The sequence below is a fragment of the Chrysemys picta genome, chromosome 5 (assembly GCF_011386835.1).
Source record: "Chrysemys picta bellii isolate R12L10 chromosome 5, ASM1138683v2, whole genome shotgun sequence".
Taxonomy (NCBI): domain Eukaryota; kingdom Metazoa; phylum Chordata; order Testudines; family Emydidae; genus Chrysemys; species Chrysemys picta.
Window position 1 is genome coordinate 11081257 of NC_088795.1, and position 23569 is coordinate 11104825.

The 23569-nt window shown below is 51.2% G+C and overlaps 1 protein-coding gene and 1 long non-coding RNA gene across 15 annotated transcripts in view; both read right to left on the minus strand.

Moving 5' to 3' along the window:
• RBPMS (RNA binding protein, mRNA processing factor) overlaps positions 1–23569 on the minus strand; it is a 133918-nt gene that overhangs the window by 68786 nt on the left and 41563 nt on the right. For all 14 annotated transcript variants that reach the window (XR_010601684.1, XR_006175902.2, XR_006175901.2 and 11 more), the window contains exons 3-4: positions 18771–18809; positions 17321–17383 (exon numbers count right to left, since the gene is read on the minus strand). Coding sequence is in view for 10 of the 14 variants with exons in the window: in XM_042856316.2 (XP_042712250.1) it covers positions 17321–17383; positions 18771–18809 (102 nt within the window). In the remaining 4 variants the exon portion in view is untranslated. The remainder of the gene's footprint in view (positions 1–17320; positions 17384–18770; positions 18810–23569) is intronic.
• LOC135983874 (uncharacterized) lies at positions 1571–9973 on the minus strand. The gene is made up of 2 exons (XR_010601688.1): positions 3877–9973; positions 1571–3648 (listed from the first exon to the last, which is right to left on the minus strand). It is a non-coding gene; the product is annotated as an uncharacterized LOC135983874 (long non-coding RNA).

Here is a 23569-nt window from a genome sequence, read left to right on the forward strand (position 1 = left end):
ACCTGGAAGAAAACATAAAATCATCACTGATAAAGATGACACAAACGTTGGGTGAGTGGTAAATAATGAAGAGGACAGGTCACTGGATCGCTTGGTAAACTGGGCACATGCAAACAATGTGTGATTTCATATGGCTAAACGTCAATGTACACATCTAGGAACACAGAATGGAGGCCATGCTTCCGTGATGGGGGCCTCTATCCGGGGAAGCAGTGACTCTGACAAAGATTTGGGGGTAGTAGTGGATAATCAGCTGAACACTAACTGCTGAGGTGATGCTATGGCCAAAAGGGCGAATGTGATCCTGGGATGCATAAACAGGGGAATCTTGAGTAGGAGCAGAGAAGATATTTTACCCCTGTATTTGGCATTGATGTGACTGCTGCTGGATACCGCTGGCTAGATTCAGTGCTGGGCATCTCAGAACCACTGGGCCCATAGGTCCTCATGTTGGATGTAAGCCGGTTTTACCGCCCCCCCCCCCCCATCTTCCCCCCTGTTGCTTTGCTCCATTCATCCCTCTGTAAATACGTATTTCCCTTTCTATTTTCACTGTACTGTTCTGGTGGTGGTGGTGAGATTACTCCAGGGGTGTTGGAAGAGGTGCCCCTGCTGAAGGAGGGGGGGAAGTTCCCTGCTTCGTTCCTGCACATGCCTTTTCTTGGCCAGAGCCACCCGCAGAGCAGACTCATCTTGGCCACAAGTGTGCTTTAGTTACAACCGAGTCCAGCTCTGGCGCCCACAGTTCAAGAAGGATGTTGATAAATCGGAGAGGGGTCAGAGAGGAGCCACAAGAATGACTGAAGGATTAGAAAACAGCAAAAGATTCAAGGAGTTCAATCTACTTGGCTTCACAAAGAGAATCATAGAAGATCAGGGTTGGAAGAGACCTCAGGAGGTCATCTAGTCCAACCCCCTGCTCAAAGCAGGACCAACACCAACTAAATCATCCCAGCCAAGGCTTTGTCAAGCCAGGCCTTAAAAACCTCTAAGGAAGGAGATTCCACCACCTCCCTAGGTAACCCATTCCAGTGCTTCATCACTCTCCTAGTGAAATAGTGTTTCCTAATATCCAACCTAGACCTCCCCCACTGCAACTTGAGACCATTGCTACTTGTTCTGTCATCTGTCACCACTGAGAACAGCCGAGCTCCATCCTCTTTGGAACCCCCCTTCAGGTAGTTGAAAGCAGATATCAAATCCCCCATCACTCTTCTCTTCTGCAGACTAAATAAGCCCAGTTCCCTCAGCCTCTCCTCGTAAGTCATGTGCCCCAGCCTCCTAATCATTTTCATTGCCCTCCACTGGACTCTCTCCAGTTTGTCCACATCCCTTCTGTAGTGGGGGGACCAAAACTGGATCCAATACTCTAGGTGGGGCCTCACCAGTGCCAAATCGAGGGGAATGATCACTTCCCTCGATCTGCTGGCAAGTGTGATCCCGCATGGCAGTTCCCACGGCCCTATGTTTTCTTTCAGTGAAAGAGCCCCGGAGCGCTGGATGGGATGGGACACTTATCGGAGAATAATCTCCCATCCCCACTTTCTGCTGCAATGTTACAAACACCACAAAGCACGGAACGGCTGACCCTGCATTCCAAGGGTTTTTTTTTTTAACCTACGTGGACAAGCCTTGGCATCATCTACTTTTACCTCATCTCATATGGCACAATGCCCGTGAAAGTCAGTGCTGCCGGCAGGAAGTGCAGAGCTCCACTGACATGTTTCACACATTTTTTCATACCTCTAAAGCTCTCCCACAGCTTTAACCCCTGTTCTGCCAGTAGAAGAAATGTGTGAAATGAGCCCCCTGCTCACTAATGCACAAGACTAAACCTAATTGAGATGAAGCTTTAAGTAGTTTAAGAGGCAAAAGGTTTATGAGATGGTTGGATAATTTTATGACCAATAATATTTGCACTTAAACATGCTAAGATGGGAGCCGTCTAATCTTATGTTTCAGGGCTCATGCATGAATCTCATGCTTCAGGGCATCAGCTGATCACTATAAGGGTCAGGAAGGAAACTCAACCCCAGCTCCCATTATCCAGCACTGTAGGTATGCGCAAATATGGCTTTCAGAAGCTAGAACCCTTTCAGTGTTAGAGAGAAGACGGTTTCCTGAATATCTTCTCTTAGTACATACGGAAAGGGACCACGGTCACCAGAAACACTTTGAGAGAAAAGAAAAAAAGAGATAAAAAAAAAATAAGCCCTAGGGGTGAGTCTGTTGAGCTAACAGCACAGGCTGGAGTGAGGTTCCTCCTGGAGAATGGATGCAGAGCTGCCAAGTCTCATTCATCTCCAGGATTTTTAGGGCAGTTCTAAAAGCTTCTCTCTCTCCTGAAGAAGGATTTGGTGTTTGCTTCAGGGAGATTGGCCTCCCTCGGCCTGCCCCAGCCTGCCAGACAGAGGTGGTTTATGAATCCTATTGCATTTTTTAAAAGGCAAGCTACTGCTTTCAGAGACAAGCCACAGAAATAGTGTCTGACTAACAGCAGCAGCGCACGCTCTCCTAGGGTGCAGAACACGGCTCCCATTTCCTGAGACCCGCTAGCCTCTCCCCGGCACACTGCTGTGTTCCAGGGGCCGGGCTGGGCTCAGCCTCCACCAAGAGATATGCAAACAGGCGTCCGGCTTCCCATGAGCCATTGCAACCATTCTGAATCTTTCTGCAGAAACTCCAGACCTTTTCTCCATAGCCCCAGATATCTGCCCCAACGAGAGAGTGGGTCTTACAGGGCCGGCTTTAGGAAGTGAGGGGCCCAATTTGAATACCCGGCAGCGGTCCGGGTCTTCGGCGGCACTTTGGGGGCAGGTCCTTCACTCGCTCCGGGTCTTCCGTGGCACTGAAGGACCCGCCGCCGAAATGCCCCCGAAGACCTGGAGCGAGTGAAGGACGTGCCACCAAAGACCCGGACCGCTGCCAGGTGAGTAAAAATTAAAAAGGCGCCTAAGTTAGGCACTCTTCTTTAGAGCGCGGGGCCCTCTTAGGCGCAGGGCCCGAATCGGGGGAATCGGCCTAGAGCCGGCCCTGGGGTCTTACACTTTGCTGGGTAGAAGTTAATCTTTCAGCAGCTGGGGAAACAAAGCAGTGAAGCCTCTGTGAGAAAAAGAGCTGGGGAGGCGCGTGGAAGAGGGTTAAAAAGGAAACGCCCCATGCAAGGGCAGTGTCAATGTCTAGCTGAGGCGGGAGCTGGGATGATGGCAGGCTCGCTATGTGATGCTCGGAGAGGACAAAGGCGAGGGTGGAAGCCATGGGAGAATAACAGGGCGAGGCAGAAGACATCAGCCTCCACCGCGAGGGCTTCCTTGCCTTTTGTTAGTCAAGCTTGCAACAGGGAGGGCGTCCTCCTAGCTCCCCAGCTGATCCTGGATGGTGCGGATCTTGCCTGAGCTCTCCTGGCCTTTGCTGCCCTCAGCTAATGCAGAGCAGGGCATGCTGAGTGTGTGGCTCACGGGCTGCGTGTGCTCCACCAACTGCACTGGCCTCGACCGGACCGTGTTTCAAGGCACTGGCTGATTTGAGCCTGTCAGGCTCTGGGGATCTGGCTAACTAGCCACCTCTTCCTCTCCCAGCAGGACACTGGACACATCTATCCCGCGAGAGACATTCCCAGCGCTGCCAAATATCATAGTCCTCTTGTAACTCTCACGATACAAAAACAAGAAGGAGTCTGGTGGCACCTTAAAGACTAACAGATTTATTTGGGCATAAGCTTTCATGAGTAAAAACCTCACTTCTTCGGATGCATCCGAAAAAGTGAGGTTTTTACTCACGAAAGCTTATGCCCAAATAAATCTGTTAGTCTTTAAGGTGCCACCAGACTCCTTGTTGTTTTTGTAGATACAGACTAACACGGCTACCCCCTGATACTTCTCACGATACAGTACAGCCCAGGGACAGCTAAGCCCTTTGGAGAACTGAGCACTCAGGTAACCGGAAGCGCTGGTTTGAGCTGCAGTTTTACTGGGATAAAAATTCAGGGAACGAAGGGAGTAATTCTTATGTTTGTTATATACTTTCTACTTTATTAAAGAGTAAAAAAACACCAAATGACTGAGTTTATTAAAACACCAGTGCTGTAGGGCATACTTTATTTAGGAAGTATTTATCTTTTCAAATAAACGAAGGAATGACAGTCTGTCATTTGTGAGCATTTCTTTAGGTCTCGGTAACTGCAGGTGACCTCTCAGAATCTCTGTAGCAGTGGTTCGCAACCAGGGGTCCGGGGGCCGTGAGGTTTCAGGGGGGCCACCAAGCAGGGCCAGTGTTAGACTCGCTAGGGCCCAGGGCAGAAAGCCAATGCTGAAGTCCAGGGCCCTGAGCCCCGCCACCCAGGGCTGAAGCCGAAGCCTGAGCAACATAGCTTTGTGGGGGCCCCAGGCAATGGCCCTGCTTGCTACCCCTTACCGCCGGCCCTGGCTTTTAGATGCAGAAAACCAGTTGTTGTGGCCCAGGTGGGCCGTGGAGATTTTATAGCAATTTGGGGTGGGCCTCAGCAAGAAAAAGGTTGAGAACCCCTGTTCTAGACAACTACAAACCGTTGATTAGCATGCCAAGAGACGAACTGGGAAGTTGTTAGTGGTGATTAACTTACAGAGGGCTACATGGGGGAACGCACTGTAGATACGGATAACTAGGATTTGGGGATAGAGGGAATTTGGGTAACTGAAATTATACCGCATTTGGTGTTATTTTTAAAGTCAGGTGATTTGGTGAGAATCTCAGTTTCTATTTTTAAAAAGGGACGTTTCCAGCCCTCATAGTTGCAGAGAAAAACTGGAAAATGTGACCACCTAAAAGCTCAAATGCCAGACGGTCAATAAAAAGAACTTCCTATTGATTCTTTTTTTTAAATCTCATTTTTTTCACGTCAATCTCGTAATTTTGGGGCGGGTCTGACTCATGATGTTGTAGCCAGAGGCGTCCATACCACTGATTTCTAGCATGGCATTATAATATTATCCGTATTATTCTCCTTCCCATACGAACTTCTTGTTTGATCCTTTGACTGCAGCTGCCCATTGAGCAGAGGTCTCCATTGAGCGGTCTCCCCTTCCCGGAGTTGATGCAGTGAATTGAGACCCCTGTAAGGTCTATGAGCAGCTATCGGGGTTGGTCCTGGATGATTGGAAAAAGGCAAATATAGTGCTCATCTTTAAAAAAGGGAAGAAGAGAATCTGGGAAACTACAGACCAGTCAGCCTCACCTCAGGCCCCGGAAAAATCATAGAGCAGGTCATCAAGGAATCCATTTTGAAGCACTTGAAGGTGATCAGGAACAGTCAAAATGGATTCACCAAGGGCAAGTCATACCTGATGAACCCCATTGCCTTCTATGATGAGCTAACTGGCTCTGTAGATATGGGGAAAGTGGTGGATGTGATATACCTTGAATTTAGCAAAGTTTTTGATACGGTCTCCCTCAGTATTCTTGCCAGCAAGTTAAGAAGTATGGATTAGATGAATGGATTATAAAGTGGATAGAAAGCTGACTAGAACGTCGGGCTCAATGGATACTGATCAATGGCTCCATGTCTAGTTGGCAGCCGGTATCAAGTGGAGTGCCCCAGGGGTCGGTCCTGGGGCTGGTTTTGTTCAACATCTTCATTAATGAGCTGGATGATGGGATGGATTGCGCCTTCAGCAAGTTCGTGGATGACACTAAGCTGGGGAGAGAGGTAGATAGCTCAGTGGTTTGAGCATTGGCCTGCTAAACCTAGGGTTGTGAGTTCAATCCTTGAGGGGGCCTTTTAGGGATCTGGGGCAAAAATGTGTCTGGGGATTGGTCCTGCTTTGAGCAGGGGGTTGGACTAGATGACCTCCTGAGGTCCCTTCCAACCCTGATATTCTATGATATGCTGGAGGATAGGGATAGGGTCCAGAGTGACCTAGACAAATTGGGGGGATTGGGCCAAAAGAAATCTGATAAGATCCAACAAGGTCTTGCACTTAGGATGGAAGAATCCCATGCACGGCTACAGGCTGGGGACTGACTGGCTAAGCGGCAGTTCTGCAGAAAAGGACCTGGGGATTACAGTGGATGAGAAGCTGGATTGAGTCAGCAGTGTGTCCTTGTTGCCAAGAAGGCTAACGGCATATTGGGCTGTATTAGTAGGAGCATTGCCAGCGGATCGAGGGAAGTGATTATTCGCCTCCATTCAGCACTGGTGAGGCCTCATCTGGAGCATTGCGTCCAGTTTTGGCCTCCCCACTACAGAAGGAATGTGGACACATTGGAGAGTGTCCAGCGGAGGGCAATGAAAATGATTAGGAGGCTGGGGCACATGACTTATGAGGAGAGGCTGAGGGAACTGGGCTTATTTAGTCTTCAGAAGAGAAGAATGAGGGGGGATTTGATAGCAGCCTTCAACTACCTGAAGGGGGGTTCTAAAGAGGATGGAGCTCGGCTGTTCTCAGTGGTGACAGATGACCGAGTAACAAGGAGTAATGGTCTCAAGTTGCAGTGGGGGAGGATATTAGGAAACACTATTTCACTAGGAGGGTGGTGAAGCACTGAAATGGATTACCTAGGGAGGTGATGGAATCTCCATCCTTAGAGGTTTTTAAGGCCCGGCTTGACAAAGCCCTGGCTGGGATGATTTAGTTGGGATTGGTCCTGCTTTGAGCAAGGGGTTGGACTAGATGACCTCCAGAGGTCTCTTCCAACCCTGATCTTCTATGATTTTATGACCCTCTAGGCAGTTCAGCTGCTCATCTCAGAGGGGCCTGGCAGTAAAATCCCACCATCCCTAGGCTACCCCTATGAGTGGAGATACAGATAATGTCCAAATTAGAGCAGCGGCACCTTTGTGTAACCAGAAACCTGCTTACAGGCCTCTGCCTTCTCCCTCCCTCCTCCCCCCGCCACATTCTGGGGCTTACCATGTGCCCTCAGAACCGCACACACACAGTCATGGTAGCACCGCGCACTCTCGCAGGCTACCTGTCAAACGTCCACCGCATTGTCACCCAAACACGAGGCACCTGGAAAACTGCGGAGATCGCAGTGTTTAGCCCTGGGCAGATCTGGAGAGAAGACTCAGAAAGCAGATGCTGCTTCCAACTCGCTTTGCAGGATGGAGCAACGGCTTCCCTCCACGTCTAACATTTGGATGGCACCTTGTCTGTGCTATTCCTCCATGGTGTGTTCTTAGCCCAGCTCCACAATTCGCTCTGCTACTCAACGTACCCTCATCTGACACCAGGTATTCCTCCTCCTCTCCTCCAGTTTTTGCTGGCATATTGAGCACGGAGCTCCAGATTAGCCCCAGATCCTGAATGAACTTTGCAAGAGAGCAAGGTGGTAGCAAGTTGTAGGCAGGGAAACAGACCTGGCAGGGGAATAGCTGCATAATTGTTTCCCCCCTAGACATATGCATTGTGTTAGCTAGCATTTCCCATGAGGGCACAGCCGTGATGTGAACGAATCAGGGCAGACAATGAAGCAAGAGCAGATGCTTTAAAGAAGCCATAAAACTGATCTTGGAGGTGTCACTAGAACCAGTTCGTCCAGATCTCTTTATTGTTTAAGAAACTTACAAGGCTTGATCCTTGAGCTTTGGCCCCATCTCCTACCGAGGCGGTGACCTGGCTCTCCCCATCTAGGCGAGAATGGAGACATGCCAGCCCAAACTGGTGTCAGTTCTATGCTCCCGCAGTGTTCCTCCACTGTGTGCAGAGACTGCGTGGGCAGAACTCAGCATTGCTGCCTGTGCTGACGGACATGTGACACAGCTGCCCAGATGTGCCAGCCAGCGACATGCTCCTCTGCTAAGCAGCAGGACTTGTCTGGTCACAGAGCTTTGCTTTATGGTATTCAGCGTATGGAGAAGACTCACCTACCCCTGGAGGGTGCCGCTCTGCCCCTCGGGCCAGCTCCTTCCACTCATGCCAGCGCAGCATATGCTGCATGTGCAGCCATGCACACCTTCCTCTGGCCTCCAGGAAAATCACAGTCCTGTGCCCTCTCCATGTTCCTCTTTATCTTGAGGGAGATGGAGGATCGGGATGTGGCAAACAAACATCCTCCCTCCTAATCCTCCTGACATGACCCGCTGGGGGCCAGTTCAGCCCAGCTTAAGTTGGTTACAATTCCCATCCACCCCCACTACCTCTCCTCAGCCTCCGCTGATGTATCTCTCCCTTTCCGGTGGCACAGCCTACTGGATGACTAGCAACTTCCAGAGGTAAATAACAACCCCCTGCAATGCAGCAGGAATACCACAACGCACAACAAGCTGGCTTGTCCAGATAGACCTTGGGACAGGGCAAGTACTTGAGGGCAAGGTCACCACCCCGTGCAGAGACCCTCACCATTCTCCCAGGCGAAAAAGGGCTAGGCTGAGCTAGTCACAATGGAAGAGACCTCAAGGAACTCCTAGGCAGGTGGCACTCCTTCCTGAGTCTACACTGACCCAACCCCCCAACGGCAGGTCAAAGGACCTCTCGGCCTCCCTGGCAGCCATACCAAAGTCACTGGGTGGACTGCAACCCTTCTGGTGACAGCCTTCAAGGAAGAAAATAAAGTCCCTGGTACCACACTTTCCAATTTCTCAGAGAGGGAAGAATAAATCCATCCACTCCTACAGGGTCCTGCAGATGTGAAACAACACTTCCTGGCCAGGCGTATCAAAGGCTGCTCCTAGAGATAACAGGTTTCTCTGGGCCTGTTGCTAGGGAGGGATTGTCCGCCATAGGTAATACATCACTGGTCCAAAATTAGGTCTAAAAGCTGCCTGGCAAAGGGGCTGGCTAACTGGGGTCAAGATGAAACGGCAGTTCCTCCAGCAGCACCTACTCAATAACCCCCACCCCCGAAGGGGAGGTCAGAGGCTGGATAGCTGGCTCATGTCAAGCGAGGGGCCTGAGACAGGGCCTCCTGTTGTCTGTGGGTCGTGCATTCCTGAAGGGAAACTTTCACCACCCCCTAAATAATGTTCCCCCCCAAATACTCTTCACAGTGCTCTCTTCCCTAGCCAGGGAGAGCGGGATCCAGCTCGCAAGTGATGGGGGGCACACAAGATCTCACGGAGCAAAATTTGGCTGAAGAAGACTGTGCATTTATAGCTGCCTGCCTAGCACTTTGTGGGTTTGACAAAATTAGAATTGATCTTTTCAGCAAAGCAGGTGCACTGTTATTGTTTATATAGACTGATACACAGGCACTCACAGTACCCTCGGCCAGTGGCTCTCAACCTTTAGTCTGAGTCGTCTTGGGTACCCCAAGTTCCCCCCCTCACTTCAAAATGACTTGCTTACAGAATCAGACATAAAAATACAGACGTGTCACAGCGCGCTGTTACTGACACGTTGCCGACTTTCTCATTGTTACCATAGAATGATCAAATCAAACAATTGTAAGTACAATATTTACATTCCATGTCAGTGTATCATATAGAGGACAGGATAAACAAGTCAGTGTCTGGATGAAATTTTAGTTTGTACTGATTTCCATAGTGCTTTGTACGTAGCCTGTGGTAAAACTAGGCAAATATCTAGATGAGTTGCTGTACCCCCTGGAAGACCCCTGTGTGCCCCCAGGGTTCACAGACCCCTGGCTGAGAATCACTGGCCTAGGCAGAGCTGGGAGTGATGCTGATAGCTAAGATTACCCAACATTTCTCATTATAACTCCCTGTTTCAAGCTTTTACAATTTTCAACAACACAGACAGAGAGTTGGGAAGGAGCTGGCGTGTGTGTATCTCTGAGACAGGGTGTTGGATAGGAACTGGGGTGTGTGTATCTCTGAGACAGGGTGTTGGATAGGAGCTGGGGTGTGGAGCTGGGGTGTGCGTATTTCTGAGACAGGGTGTTGGATAGGAGCAATGGGGGAGGGAGTAGGAGACAGGGTGTTGGATAGGAATGGGTGATATGGACTCATCTGGATATTGAGAGGGGGTTGGATAGGAGCAGAGAGGGTAGGGGGTAAGAGATGGGGGTGGGAGGTAGGAGCTGGCAGTTGGAGGAGGCAGGAGGCGGTGGGAGGTAGGAGCTGGCGGTTGGAGGGGGAAGGAGGGGGTGGGAGGTAGGAGCTGGCGGTTGGAGGGGGCAGGAGGGGGTGGGAGGTAGGAGCTGGTGGTTGGAGGGGGTAGGAGGGGGTGGGAGGTAGGAGCTGGTGGTTGGAGGGGCGGGAGGCAGGAGCTGGCGGTTGGAGGGGGAAGGAGGGGGTGGGAGGTAGGAGCTGGTGGTTGGAGGGGGAAGGAGGGGGTGGGAGGTAGGAGCTGGCGGTTGGAGGGGGAAGGAGGGGGTGGGAGGTAGGAGCTGGCAGTTGGAGGAGGCAGGAGGCGGTGGGAGGTAGGAGCTGGCGGTTGGAGGGGGCAGGAGGGGGTGGGAGGTAGGAGCTGGTGGTTGGAGGGGGCAAGCGGGGGTGGGAGGTAGGAGCTGGCGGTTGGAGGGGGAAGGAGGGGGTGGGAGGTAGGAGCTGGTGGTTGGAGGGGGCAAGCGGGGGTGGGAGGTAGGAGCTGGCGGTTGGAGGGGGCAGGAGGGGGTGGGAGGTAGGAGCTGGCGGTTGGAGGGGGAAGGAGGGGGTGGGAGGTAGGAGCTGGCGGTTGGAGGGGGCAGGAGGGGGTGGGAGGTAGGAGCTGGCGGTTGGAGGGGGCAGGAGGGGGTGGGAGGTAGGAGCTGGCGGTTGGAGGGGGCAGGAGGGGGTGGGAGGTAGGAGCTGGCGGTTGGAGGGGGCAGGAGGGGGTGGGAGGTAGGAGCTGGCGGTTGGAGGGGGCAGGAGGGGGTGGGAGGTAGGAGCTGGCGGTTGGAGGGGGAAGGAGGGGGTGGGAGGTAGGAGCTGGCGGTTGGAGGGGGCAGGAGGGGGTGGGAGGTAGGAGCTGGCGGTTGGAGGGGGCAGGAGGGGGTGGGAGGTAGGAGCTGGCGGTTGGAGGGGGCAGGAGGGGGTGGGAGGTAGGAGCTGGCGGTTGGAGGGGGCAGGAGGGGGTGGGAGGTAGGAGCTGGTGGTTGGAGGGGGCAGGAGGGGGTGGGAGGTAGGAGCTGGTGGTTGGAGGGGGCAAGCGGGGGTGGGAGGTAGGAGCTGGTGGTTGGAGGGGGAAGGAGGGGGTGGGAGGTAGGAGCTGGCGGTTGGAGGGGGCAGGAGGGGGTGCGAGGTAGGAGCTGGTGGTTGGAGGGGGTAGGAGGGGGTGGGAGGTAGGAGCTGGTGGTTGGAGGGGCGGGAGGCAGGAGCTGGCGGTTGGAGGGGGAAGGAGGGGGTGGGAGGTAGGAGCTGGTGGTTGGAGGGGGCAAGCGGGGGTGGGAGGTAGGAGCTGGTGGTTGGAGGGGGAAGGAGGGGGTGGGAGGTAGGAGCTGGCGGTTGGAGGGGGCAGGAGGGGGTGGGAGGTAGGAGCTGGTGGTTGGAGGGGGCAAGCGGGGGTGGGAGGTAGGAGCTGGCGGTTGGAGGGGGAAGGAGGGGGTGGGAGGTAGGAGCTGGCGGTTGGAGGGGGCAGGAGGGGGTGGGAGGTAGGAGCTGGTGGTTGGAGGGGGCAGGAGGGGGTGGGAGGTAGGAGCTGGCGGTTGGAGGGGGAAGGAGGGGGTGCGAGGTAGGAGCTGGTGGTTGGAGGGGGCAGGAGGGGGTGGGAGGTAGGAGCTGGTGGTTGGAGGGGGTAGGAGGGGGTGGGAGGTAGGAGCTGGTGGTTGGAGGGGGAAGGAGGGGGTGGGAGGTAGGAGCTGGCGGTTGGAGGGGGCAGGAGGGGGTGGGAGGTAGGAGCTGGTGGTTGGAGGGGGCAAGCGGGGTGGGAGGTAGGAGCTGGTGGTTGGAGGGGGAAGGAGGGGGTGGGAAGGAGGAGCTGGCGCTGGTTGGATAGGAGCAGAGAGGGTAGGGGATAAGAGGTGGAGGTTGGAAGTGGGTGGGAGGGAGGAGCTGGCACTGGTTGGATAGGAGCAGAGAGGGTAGGGGATAGGAGGTGGCGGTTGGAGGGGTTGGGAGGGAGGAGCTGGCACTGGTTGGATAGGAGCAGAGAGGGTAGGGGTTAAGAGGTGGCGGTTAGAGGGGGTGGCAGGGAGGAGCTGGCGCTGGTTGGATAGGAGCAGAGAGGGTAGGGGACAGGTGGTGGCGGTTAGAGGGGATGGGAGGTGGGAGCTGGCACTGGTTGGATTGGAGCAGAGAGGGTAGGGGATAAGAGGTGGAGGTTGGAGGGGGGTGGGAGGGAGGAGCTGGCACTGGTTGGATAGGAGCAGAGAGGGTAGGGGATAGGTGGTGGGGGTTGGAAGGGGGTGGGAGGGAGGAGCTGGCACTGGTTGGATAGGAGCAGAGAGGGTAGGGGATAGGTGGTGTTGGTTAGAGGGGGTGGCAGGGAGGAGCTGGTGCTGGTTGGATAGGAGCAGAGAGGGTAGGGGATAGGTGGTGTTGGTTAGAGGGGGTGGCAGGGAGGAGCTGGCACTGGTTGGATAGGAGCAGAGAGGGTAGGAGATAGGTGGTGGGGGTTGGAAGTGGGTGGGAGGGAGGAGCTGGCGCTGGTTGGATAGGAGCAGAGAGGGTAGGGGACAGGTGGTGGCGGTTAGAGGGGATGGGAGGTGGGAGCTGGCGCTGGTTGGATTGGAGCAGAGAGGGTAGGGGATAAGAGGTGGAGGTTGGAGGGGGGTGGGAGGGAGGAGCTGGCACTGGTTGGATAGGAGCAGAGAGGGTAGGGGACAGGTGGTGGCGGTTAGAGGTGGTGGCAGGGAGGAGCTGGCGCTGGTTGGATAGGAGCAGAGAGGGTAGGAGATAGGTGGTGGGGGTTGGAAGTGGGTGGGAGGGAGGAGCTGGCGCTGGTTGGATAGGAGCAGAGAGGGTAGGGGATAGGTGGTGTTGGTTAGAGGGGGTGGCAGGGAGGAGCTGGTGCTGGTTGGATAGGAGCAGAGAGGGTAGGGGACAGGTGGTGGCGGTTAGAGGGGATGGGAGGTGGGAGCTGGCACTGGTTGGATTGGAGCAGAGAGGGTAGGGGATAAGAGGTGGAGGTTGGAGGGGGGTGGGAGGGAGGAGCTGGCACTGGTTGGATAGGAGCAGAGAGGGTAGGGGATAGGAGGTGGAGGTTGGAAGGGGGTGGGAGGGAGGAGCTGGCACTGGTTGGATAGGAGCAGAGAGGGTAGGGGATAGAAGGTGGCGGTTGGAGGGGGTGGGAGGGAGGAGCTGGCGCTGGTTGGATAGGAGCAGAGAGGGTAGGGATTAAGAGGTGGTGGTTGGAGGGGTGAGGTGCTGGAGGGGGGGTTGCATTGGCATTTGATAACTTGGGAGTTCTTGATTTTGTACTTCCCTGTGGTGTCAGGGACGCACTTGTGGGTATGCTATCTATAGACCATGTGCTCACAGGATGGGCCGGATCTGCACTCACAGCGAGTTTACAGTCAGTGAAGCTGAGGAATGCTGGGGGCAATGTCAGCCTTCCTGCTGGCCTGACCCTGGCTCAGCCCCTTCACGGGCAGGGGAGGAGGAGGTGCTTAGAGCTAGCTTGAAACCAGCTGGGGATTCCCCTCTATCCGGGCAATCCTCTCTGCCCCAGAGCTGCCTTCCAGCTGCTGCTGCGGTCACACAAACACCTGGAGCAGGGCCGAGAGTCTGGCCTAGCTATGAAAAATTCCCTGACAGAATCACGTTGAGATGGAGTACACGGTAGGACAAGTAATGGGGTTAATCTGCAGCAAGGGAGAGTTAGAAAGATTTCCCTAATATCAAACCTACCTACAAGGCTAGTCAAGCTCTGGAACAGGCTTCCAAGGGAGGTTGTGGAAGCCCATCATTGGAGAACAGGCTGGACAAACACCTGTCAAGGATGGTCTGGGTTTACTTGGTCCCACCTCAGCGCAGGGGGCTGGACTAGAAGACTTGAGGTTCCTTCCAGCCCGACATTACTACGATTCTAATTAAAATAATTACATTACAGGGATGTTGTAATTATCCTAAAACCGAGTGTTCTGATCCCTGGAAATCTGCAGAGAAGGTTAAACTTAAAACACATCCAAATACGTGACGGTAAGAAGTGCATCCGAATAACCTTCACTTTGGCCTGTGGTGGTTTATGGACATTTTTTGCCACTGTGCTGTTGGAGGTAGAGAGTTGCACTAGGAGGTGAATGAATGCAAGCAGTGGCCATCTTTGCTAAGGCAGCCTCACTTTGATGCTAGCCATTTTGAAAGAGGGAAGATCTTTGTGGAATTCTCACCTTATCCGTGAGCCTTTGCTGAAGAAGAAACTTTCAGTTTTGAAGTAGAATAGCAAAAGAGACCAAGAATCCTAAAAATAATACTATAAATATAGTCCATGCACAAGATTTCACTGAGTTTGAATAGTCTGTGTTATTCTGTTACTAAGACCATTAAGGACAAAAATAGGTTTGACAGACTTTCTTAACGGAGTCATTTAAAATTCATTTTTAACGGATTATCTAATTACAGCTTTCATAGCTTCGTAGATTCCAAGGCCAGAAGGGACCATTGTGATCATCTAGTCTGACCGCCTGTATAGCGCAGCCCAGAGAACTTCCCAAAATAACTCCTAGAGCAGATCTGTTAGAAAAACATCCCATCTTGCTTTAAAACTTGCTAGTGATGGAGAATCCGCCATGACCCTTCGTAAATTGTTCTAATAGTTAATTACCCTCACTGTCAAAAATGTCCACCTTGTTTCCACTCTGAATTGGCTCTTCAACTTCCAGCCTTTAGATCATGTTATCCCTTCCTCTGCTAGACCGAGGAGCCCGTTAGTAAATATTTGGCCCTCAAGCAGAGTTGGACCTTGCAAGGGAATTAAAACCAATAATGAACAGCTCTAGTGCCATATAAGGAAGAAGAAAACAAGGAAACAATAAGTGAGACCTCGGGATGAGGATGGGGTGGAGATTAAAGATTATCTAGGCATGGCCCAACACCTAAACATATACTTTGCCTGGGTTTTAAATAAGGGTAAAGAGGTGCTTAGGGATAGTGGCAGGGTGGCTAATGGAAATGAGGATATGGAGGTAGAAATGTCCATGGTGGAATCTCTGGAGTGCCACCCAGCTCCACTCCTGGCCCCAGCCCTGCATCCGGGGCTCCAGGGGGAACGCAGACATGGGTAAGGAGGGACACAAGGTAAAAAGTTTGGGGACCACTGTCTTAATGGGACTAAATCAGGGGGGCCAGATAATCTCCATCCAAGAATATTAAAGGAACTGGCACATGAAATTGCAAGACTAATAGCAAGGATTTTTAATGACTCTGTAAACTTGGGTGTCTTACCCTATGACTAGAGAATTGCTGATATAGTTCCTATTTTTAAGAAAGGAAAAAAAGTGATTCGGGAAACTACAGGCCTGTTCGTTTGACCTCAATCGTATGCAAGCTCTTGGAACAAATTTTGAAAGAGAAAGTAGTTAAGGACAGAGGTGAACGGTAATTGGGATAAAATACAACATGGGTTTACAAAAGGTAGATCATGCCAGACCGACCTGATCTTCTTTGAGGAGAAACTGATTTTTTAGACAAAGGAAATGCAGTAGATCTAATCTACTTGGATGTCAGTAAGACATTTGATATAGTTCCATATGGAGAAGATGGGGATTCATGGGAGAATTGAATGGTAGATAAGGAACTGGTTAAAGGGGAGACTACAGCCTGTCATACTGAAAGGTGAACTGTCAGGCTGGAGGGAGGTTACTAGCAGAGTTCGTTGGGGATCAGTCTTGGGACCAATCTTATTTAACACTTTTCTTACTGACCTTAGCACAAAAAGTGGGAGTGTACTAATAAAATTTGTGGATGATGAAAAGTTGGGAGGTATTGCCAATATGGAGGAGAACCAGAATATCATACAAGGAGGTCTGGACAACCTTGTAAACAGGAGTAATAGAAATGGGCTGAAATTTAATAGTGCCAAGTGCAAGGTCATGCACTTAGGGACTAACAAGAAGAGTTTTTGCTCTAAGCTGGGGCTGTATCAGCTGGAAGGCACAGAGCAGGAGAAAGACCTGGGTATAGTGGTTGTTCACAGGATGACTATGAGCTGCCAATGTGAAGCAGCCATGAAAAAGGCTAATGTGATCCTAGGATGCATCAAGCGAGGTATTTCCAGTGGAGAAGGGAAACTTAACAAAAAGGAATTCATCAGGGTCAGAGAGCAAACGAAAATAATTTCAAACCGAACAGTTAAAGTTTGGCAAAAGAATTAGCAACTAAAAATAAAGTATAATGATGGAAAATGTTAGGCAACATTAAGTTCAGACATCACAACTAGCCCCACCCATAAGAACTTGTATGTGGGGTCAAACCTCAGCTGGTGGCTTCAATGGAGCTGCTCTGATTTATAGCAGCCGAGGATCTGATTGGGTATGTCTCTGTAGTAGCATTGCTGGGTGTCTCAGGTGAGCTCCTTGATTCAGCTGACAAAGTGGACTCCTGAGAACTCTACGAGTACAAATAAAACTCACTGGGCTTAGTTTTGGTTGTAGCCATTGTTTGACAGAGCTGGACCTTGATCAAACTGTGAGATTCAAAGAGTAAATCTGATTCACATCTCTGATGTAGCGTGCTCAGACTTTGAGCTCCTGGTATCAAGGGTTTCTCCTTGCAAGATGCCCCCTGATTTTCAGAAAACTGAGAAGATCGCAGAAGCCCTTGTTTTTCTGAAAAGAGACTGATTCGAGTATATGCCAATAAAATGAGGAATGTGGACAGCAAAGTATAAAAATGGGGAAGAGAGATGGACACTTAGGAAGTAGTGAGGAATGTTCAGTTAGCAGGTGATAAACAGCAGAGCAGGAAACACTTGGGAAACGGGATATTTACAAATCAGCAGGTGCAGATGATATATATCCCCATGTTGAAGGAATTTAGAGAACTACTGGCAATCATTTGGGGAAAGTCCTGGAGAACTGGGGGAAATAGAAAAGGACAGAAGAAAAAATGTTGATCTTCCCCAGCACCCAAAAACCATGCGAATCAGTAAATCTAACTAAAATCCCTGGGAAAAGAATATAAATCGGTAAACCTTCACACCAGAGGAAAATGAAAACATGGGCAATAAGCAGCGTGTTTATGAAGAGCAACCTGTGTACAATCAATCTCTTTGCTATGTTGGATACAGATATAAAATGGAAGAAGAGAACACAATTAATATCTGCACTTTGCTAAATGTTGGATACAGCATCTCAGTGCGTCGTACAGGAGGAATTCCATGTTTTGTATGCACAACTCAGGAGCAACTTTCAGAGGGCTTAGCCGTTAGTCTGCTATCAAGGTGATATCTCACCCCACGTATGTATAGAAGGAATGCACATCTGCAGTTCATTCCCTTGCCCATGCTGCCCCCCAGCCCTCCTCCACACACAGCGTGAACGCATCAGCCAAAGGGAACTGTTGCTTATAGCATCAGGTACTTACATTCAGCGCATTCTTAGCAGCTTCTGCTTCTGAGCGACTGTCAAAGCTGACAAACCCTACAGGCTGAGGAGAAAAGAGAAGAGGAGAGGGTCAGGGGATGACTCAGGGAAGGAGCAGCACCCTCGCCTCACAGATACAGGGACCCTGCTCACTAGCACCCACTAAGGATACTTGGGACCTGTAGTCCCCAACAGTCATCTCCCTGTGTCAGAGCTGAGGGGAGCCGAGAACCACCCTGCAGATCTCCAAGGGCCATATCTGCCCAATGGGCTTCACTTTGGCCACCTCTGCTATAAAATCACAACCTCTGCTGCCTTCCCCACCTTCCTCTGGAAGGTCTAAGTGTGCAGTGCTTGGATGAGTGTTGGGAGACATGTGGTGGACTGTGTACCCAAAGGCCTAGTACAGTGTAACTGAAACAGCATGGCTTCCCCAGTTGGCTTCAACTATGTTCTTAAAGTGGAGCCTTCAGGGACCCTCCATCCTTCATCTAGGTCTAGCTCCACTGTGGACAGCCACAAACCGGACGGGGACTCCTACCTATTTGGCAAGGACTAGAAGGGCTGTGCTGTGACTGCGCAGGAAAGCTGTGTTCGGGGGCGACCACAGGACTCCTGCTCTCTTCCAGGTGCTTGGGGGAGAAGATGCGTCTGGAGTCTCCAGGTTACTCCTGCATCCTTGCTTCCCTCCATTTTCCCTGCTGGGTAATCCCAGAGGAGCCGTGGCACAGAACTATGAGCTCTGCCTAGAGGAGGCTGCTGCTGGTGCTGGTGCTACGTGTAGGGGGAAAGAGCTGAAGACCAGGCTGAGCGCCAGGTGGCTCTCCCTGCGCCGGGCCGGATGCCAGGCTAAGCGATGCACCCCGCGCCGGGCAGCTCTCCCCACACGCCAGGGAAAAAAGCCCATTATCTGTGAGGCTCAACTTGAGCTCTTCTCCAGAAGGCTTGATTCCCCCTAGGAATGGTACTGCCCTGAGCCGCTCGCCCCAGCTGGCCTGCACGCCTTCCACGACAGGGTAAAGACGCTGCAATGAAACACTGAGGTGTGCTGGAGGACGGGGCTGCTGGACATGCCGCTCCCGAGCGTTTTAGATTTGATTCACGGTTCTGCTTGTCCACGGAAAGCACAGACTCAACAGCATCTTCACGGAGAGCTCACAGGTCTGGGGCCGTAACAGTGTGCTGCCTTCGCAGTACATACCCCATTGGGGGCACTTCATTACCTTGCTGCTCATTCCTAAATCACCTGCTCCCCACCCCCCCAAAGAAATACAGGCTTCTGCTCCTTGCCTTGAGCACAGCCAGCGGCTAGGCCGCAGGGAGGGTGGGGGCAAGAGAACATCCTGAACCTGGGTGTGCGGCGAGGCCGTTAGCTGTGCTCATTTGCTGTTTCTAATCAGTTTACAGCTAATGTCGGATACTGAGGTTCTGAGCACTGGTTAGGCCTTTACCTGTTTAGAGGTGAGTTTTATAAGAGAGCCTTCATAACCCTGCAAGAAAAGAGAAAAAGCGTTGTTTAGTCAAGGCACTCACCAGGTCGTGGCGAACAGTCAGTGCTTAAAGCTAAGAGGGCAAAAAGCGTAGGGTTTGGTGTTGTTTTTCACTGTTTTACAGGGCACGCTGGCCCTTTAAGGCAGGCTACAGGCCACTAGCCATGCCAACCTAGACCAGAGCCATATGGAACCACAGGCCACAGCAAGGCCTGCTGGGAAGGGAGCCTTCTGTACCCTCAGCCAGGGAGGGGCCACGGGAATGGGCAGAGAAAGCCAGAGGCTGGGAGAGGCGCTCTGGATCTCACCATAGGTGGCTGGCAGGAGGCCTAGGAGGCCAGTTTCTGGTGCGGTTTCTGCAGAACCCCGAGGAAGGGTCCTTGGGATGGGGCAGAGAAGTGGGCATGCTTTGGGGATGGATCAGACAGCTAATAATCCTTCCCAGGGTCAGAGCTCCCAGGATGGGGAGGGTGTGAGCTCCCCAACAGCTATAAGGGACACGGCACAGAGAACACCCCTTTGCTGGGCATAGAAACAGGGGTCAGGCACTAGCCCATGCTACAGCCCTTGGTGTTGCCAAAGCTGTGCAAAGGGGCTGTACAGCTCCCCAAAGAGAGGATTCCCCTGGCTCTCCTTCACTCCCCCACAGCCTAGGGGATGTGTTAGGGGCTGCCCAAAGGAGTGGGTTGTGACAGAACCTACCCCTGTGTTCACACCCTACACACGACTGTAATCATCTTTGTACAAAGTACGCCCTGTGAGGCATCATCTGAAAACTCATCATTTCCTCGTCAATATTGTCCTGGTAAAATGTGTAGCAACATTATATGTGAAGTTATAAGATTCCACTGTACGGTGTAAACGCATGTTCCAAACTGAGGCTGGCAAATAGGTCTGTCTCAAATAAAGGGGTGAGTGCTGTGCTTAATTTGCATTTAAGCAGTAAACAGGGTCATCAATCAGGAAAGGGAGACAAAGGAAGCTTAAACCAGTGAGAAAAAAGCAGCAGGGAACATCCTTCCATATAGACCTTTAGTCTCCTGGTACCCAGCTGGAAATGTTTTCCAAAAGGGGGACTGAAAATATAAAAAGAAGGGGCAAAGCCCCCGCCCTCCCCCCGCCCAGCCCATCACATTCAAGGCACTTGAAGCAACAAGACTAAGGAAGCATTCGTTGGATTTTGGGGAGAGGGTGTCCTGGCCTAAGAAGTTTGGTCAGTAAGACTGCCAAAAGCATGTAGTGAGAAAACGTTGTTTTGAATTGAACACAGTTTGTTAAGTTAGGCCAGGTCCACACTACAGACCTGCTGACATAGCCACTGCCTCTCGGAGCGGGAGATTAACTATGTTGACAGCATCGGGGCAGTGGCATCTTCCCTAAAGTGCTACAGTGGCGAGCTGCACCAGTGCAGCGGTAACATTGTGTGTGAAGACAATGCCTAAGGGCTTATCTTGATTTTTCTTGTAACCATTTCTGACTTTTATGCCTCATTACTTGCACTAAGTTAAAATCTCTCTTTGTAATCAATAAACTAATTTTACTGTTTTGTCTAATCCAATGTGTTTAAATTGAAGTGTTTAGGAAACTCCATTTAGGGTGACAAGTTGTATGCAAATTATTTCTACCAAAGAGATAACGGACTTGATATAAACTTGTACTGTCCAGGAGAGGGCTGGGCAGTACAGGACATACACTTCTGGGGGAAATCTAAGACTGGGAGTGCGTTGGAGTCACCCTGCAGTATAATCAAGGCTGGTAAGAGCCAAGGCATGGCTGGCTGGGCCCTAGCACACACACAGACATAGCTGGGAGTGATTGACATGCTGGAAGCTGTTTGTGAGCAGGCCAGGACGGAGGCTACAGCGGCAAATTGTAAAGGACACACCAGGTCACAGAGCAGAGGTGACACAGCCAGTGGCAGATTAGCCACTGGGCCAACGGGGTCCGTGCCCAGGATCCCTGGCCAATTGGGGGGCCCCAGAAAAATGGGCGCCTCTATGCCCTGACCTGCTCCATCCACTCGGCACTCCTGTCGGGGAGCAGGGTCGGGGCCCAGGGGCTTGTCCCGCTCCACCCGGCACTCCTTCTAGGGAGCGGGGTCGGGGCGCAGGTGCTTGCCCAGCTCACCCATGGCAGAAGCGCCAGGCGGGTGGAGCAGGGCAAGTCCCCACACCCCAACCCCATTCCCCTGCACAAGCACTGCGCTGGCGGAGCAGGGAAAGCCCCCGCGTTCCAACCCCATTTCCCCAGCAGGAGCGTGAGAAGGGGGAGGGACTGCAGACGGAAGGAGTGGGGAGCGGCCCCCCACTTGCTGTGGCCCGGGGCCCCACAAAAGCATAATCCACCTCTGGACACAGCTACGCATTAGTCTGGATTGTCCCCTTGTATGTCACAGGGGTGTTGCTTTAAATTATTGCAGGGCTGAAGTGGTGTATAGCCACCTTTGTCCGCCACCTCAGGGCCTGTGCCAAGCCCTAAGAGCCTAAGCTATGGGATTCAGTGCTTACAACTGTTCTAGTTGCAAAAGCTGGAGCTGCCTTCCTGTCTCCAATCGTTCCTTATAACTGGAAATGCGCATTTTGTGTGGTTCTAATTTAAGACCGAAGTGACGTAAGAAACGATAGAAAGCTTGTTAGGATTATCCCAGCATCTGGAATTCCACAGTAGTCCATAGTATTGCTGTGTGAACATTTGAAGTGTGATCCTCATGTGAATAATGGGGTCCTGTATTTTAAAAGAGACAATATCCCAGATTCAGTTCTTGCGGGGTTAAGAGACTCTGTGGGTCTGGAGAGGGTTAAAGGTTAAAGGTGACATGGTCACGTGGCTAAATGTAAGTCAATGCAGCATTTGGACCTCCCATGTAATCAGGCAGACTGAAATAGCTTCTCAATCTTCTGCCAGGAAAAAATATTGCGACATCTTCTGTCATCATGTCTATGGGCAATGAATGAAATGATCAATGAAGTAGCCTTTCTTGGGGAAACTGATGATGCAACAGGTAAAACATGACCTGATACATTCTGCAGCACTGCTGAGCGACTGCTAGCTTTCACTGTGCCCCCTATACAGAACTCAGCTCTTCGGGGAGTGACTCATACTTCATCATTTATTTACATTTCACCACTTTCTTTTCCCAAGTGATTTGATTGTAAGCACTCATTATATGCAATGGTTCACCAGATAGATTCTGGTGAGAGTCTCAAAAGCTCCTAAATGAGTTAGGAGCACAAGTTCCATTGCAAGTCAATGGGTCTTGCGCGTGCAGCACTCTTAGGGTGCTTTTGAAAAGCCAACTCGGTATGAATAAGTTTTACCTGTCACCTCCCCTACAGTGTGTCTGTTCCCTGAGCAGAGGAGTGCAGCTGTTAGAATCAGGGATCCAGTGAAAGTACTCAGGATTACAAAGCCAAAAGAGGCTTTCTGCAAATAGTGTGCAATATTCACGGACAATTTGCTATTCCTGCGAACATTCCTGCCAATAAATGTGGTTGCTGGCATAGCTGTGAAAGAGAAGCACAAAAGGAGGGCAAACACAGGGTACGTCTATACTATCCGCTGGATCGGCGGGTAGCGTTCGATGTATCGGGGATCGATTTATCGCGTCTCGTCTACATGCGATAAATCGATCCCCGAATCGACGCTTGTACTCCACCTCGGCAGGAGGAGTAAGCGGAGTCGACGGGGTAACCACTGCGGTCGACTTGCTGCCGTGAGGAAAGCCAGGTAAGTCGAACTAAGATACGTCGACTTCAGTCTTAGTTCGAACACACACACACACACACACACCCGTGTAGCCCAGGCCACAGCTGAAGCTCATTTGTTTAAAAATTCAGTCCAACATTTGCAACCATTGTTTTGCAGTATTCCCCCAGCTCAGCAAAGCGTATGGGTTCTGATGGGGCTACTGGGTTCCACAGTCTGGCAAAGTATTTTAAATTATTAACATTGTTATTAATTAGGGGCATTACAATAGCATCTAGGAGCCCTACTCCTGGACCAGGACCCCATTGTGCTAGGTGCTGCACAAATACATTCATGGACTTTCCTCAGCTTCGCAGTGACGCTTCAGCCAAAACCAGATGCAAATCTGAATATTGAGTTTAAAATGTCAGTAAACCATGACGAGAGAGGGGTGTTTTTAACACTGTATTGTCTATATCCTAGTTTAATAAATCGCAAACAGGAAACACTCTAACTCAGAATTTGGGATTCAAGAGAAACTCTCTGTGTTCATGGGCTCCAATATACAATGTGTGTCCTCCGCATTACTTCGAGGAATTTAAGACTTCAGGAGTCTCCCACTTAACAAAATTCCCTCAGGCAGTGGAAAGTGGATGAAAGGCAATTTAAACAGGGATTCATTGGTTATACCATCAGTACAGGAAATGCTGGAGGTAACACACACACAATTAGTGTGCATAAAAAGATAGAGGGTCTGTCACAAATCTTTGCAGAGTGCCCCCTTTAGGAGCTGAGTGGTAACCTTCATCCACATTCGTGGGGGTAATATTGTACCCCACAAACATACATTTTGTGATAACTCATGAACTACTGACCCTCCACCTATGCTGTTTTAGGACGTTGTCACCTAGGCACATGTACACAATTCAGCAATTTTTAAAAAAATTTAACATGAAAAACATTTTTTCTGTATCAAAAAAATGTATGTGGGGTACAAAGGTACCCCAAATGTGTTGCACGGTTATTCTCTATTTTTAGTAGTTCTATGTACACATTTGCGTCTAGTGAGAGTATCT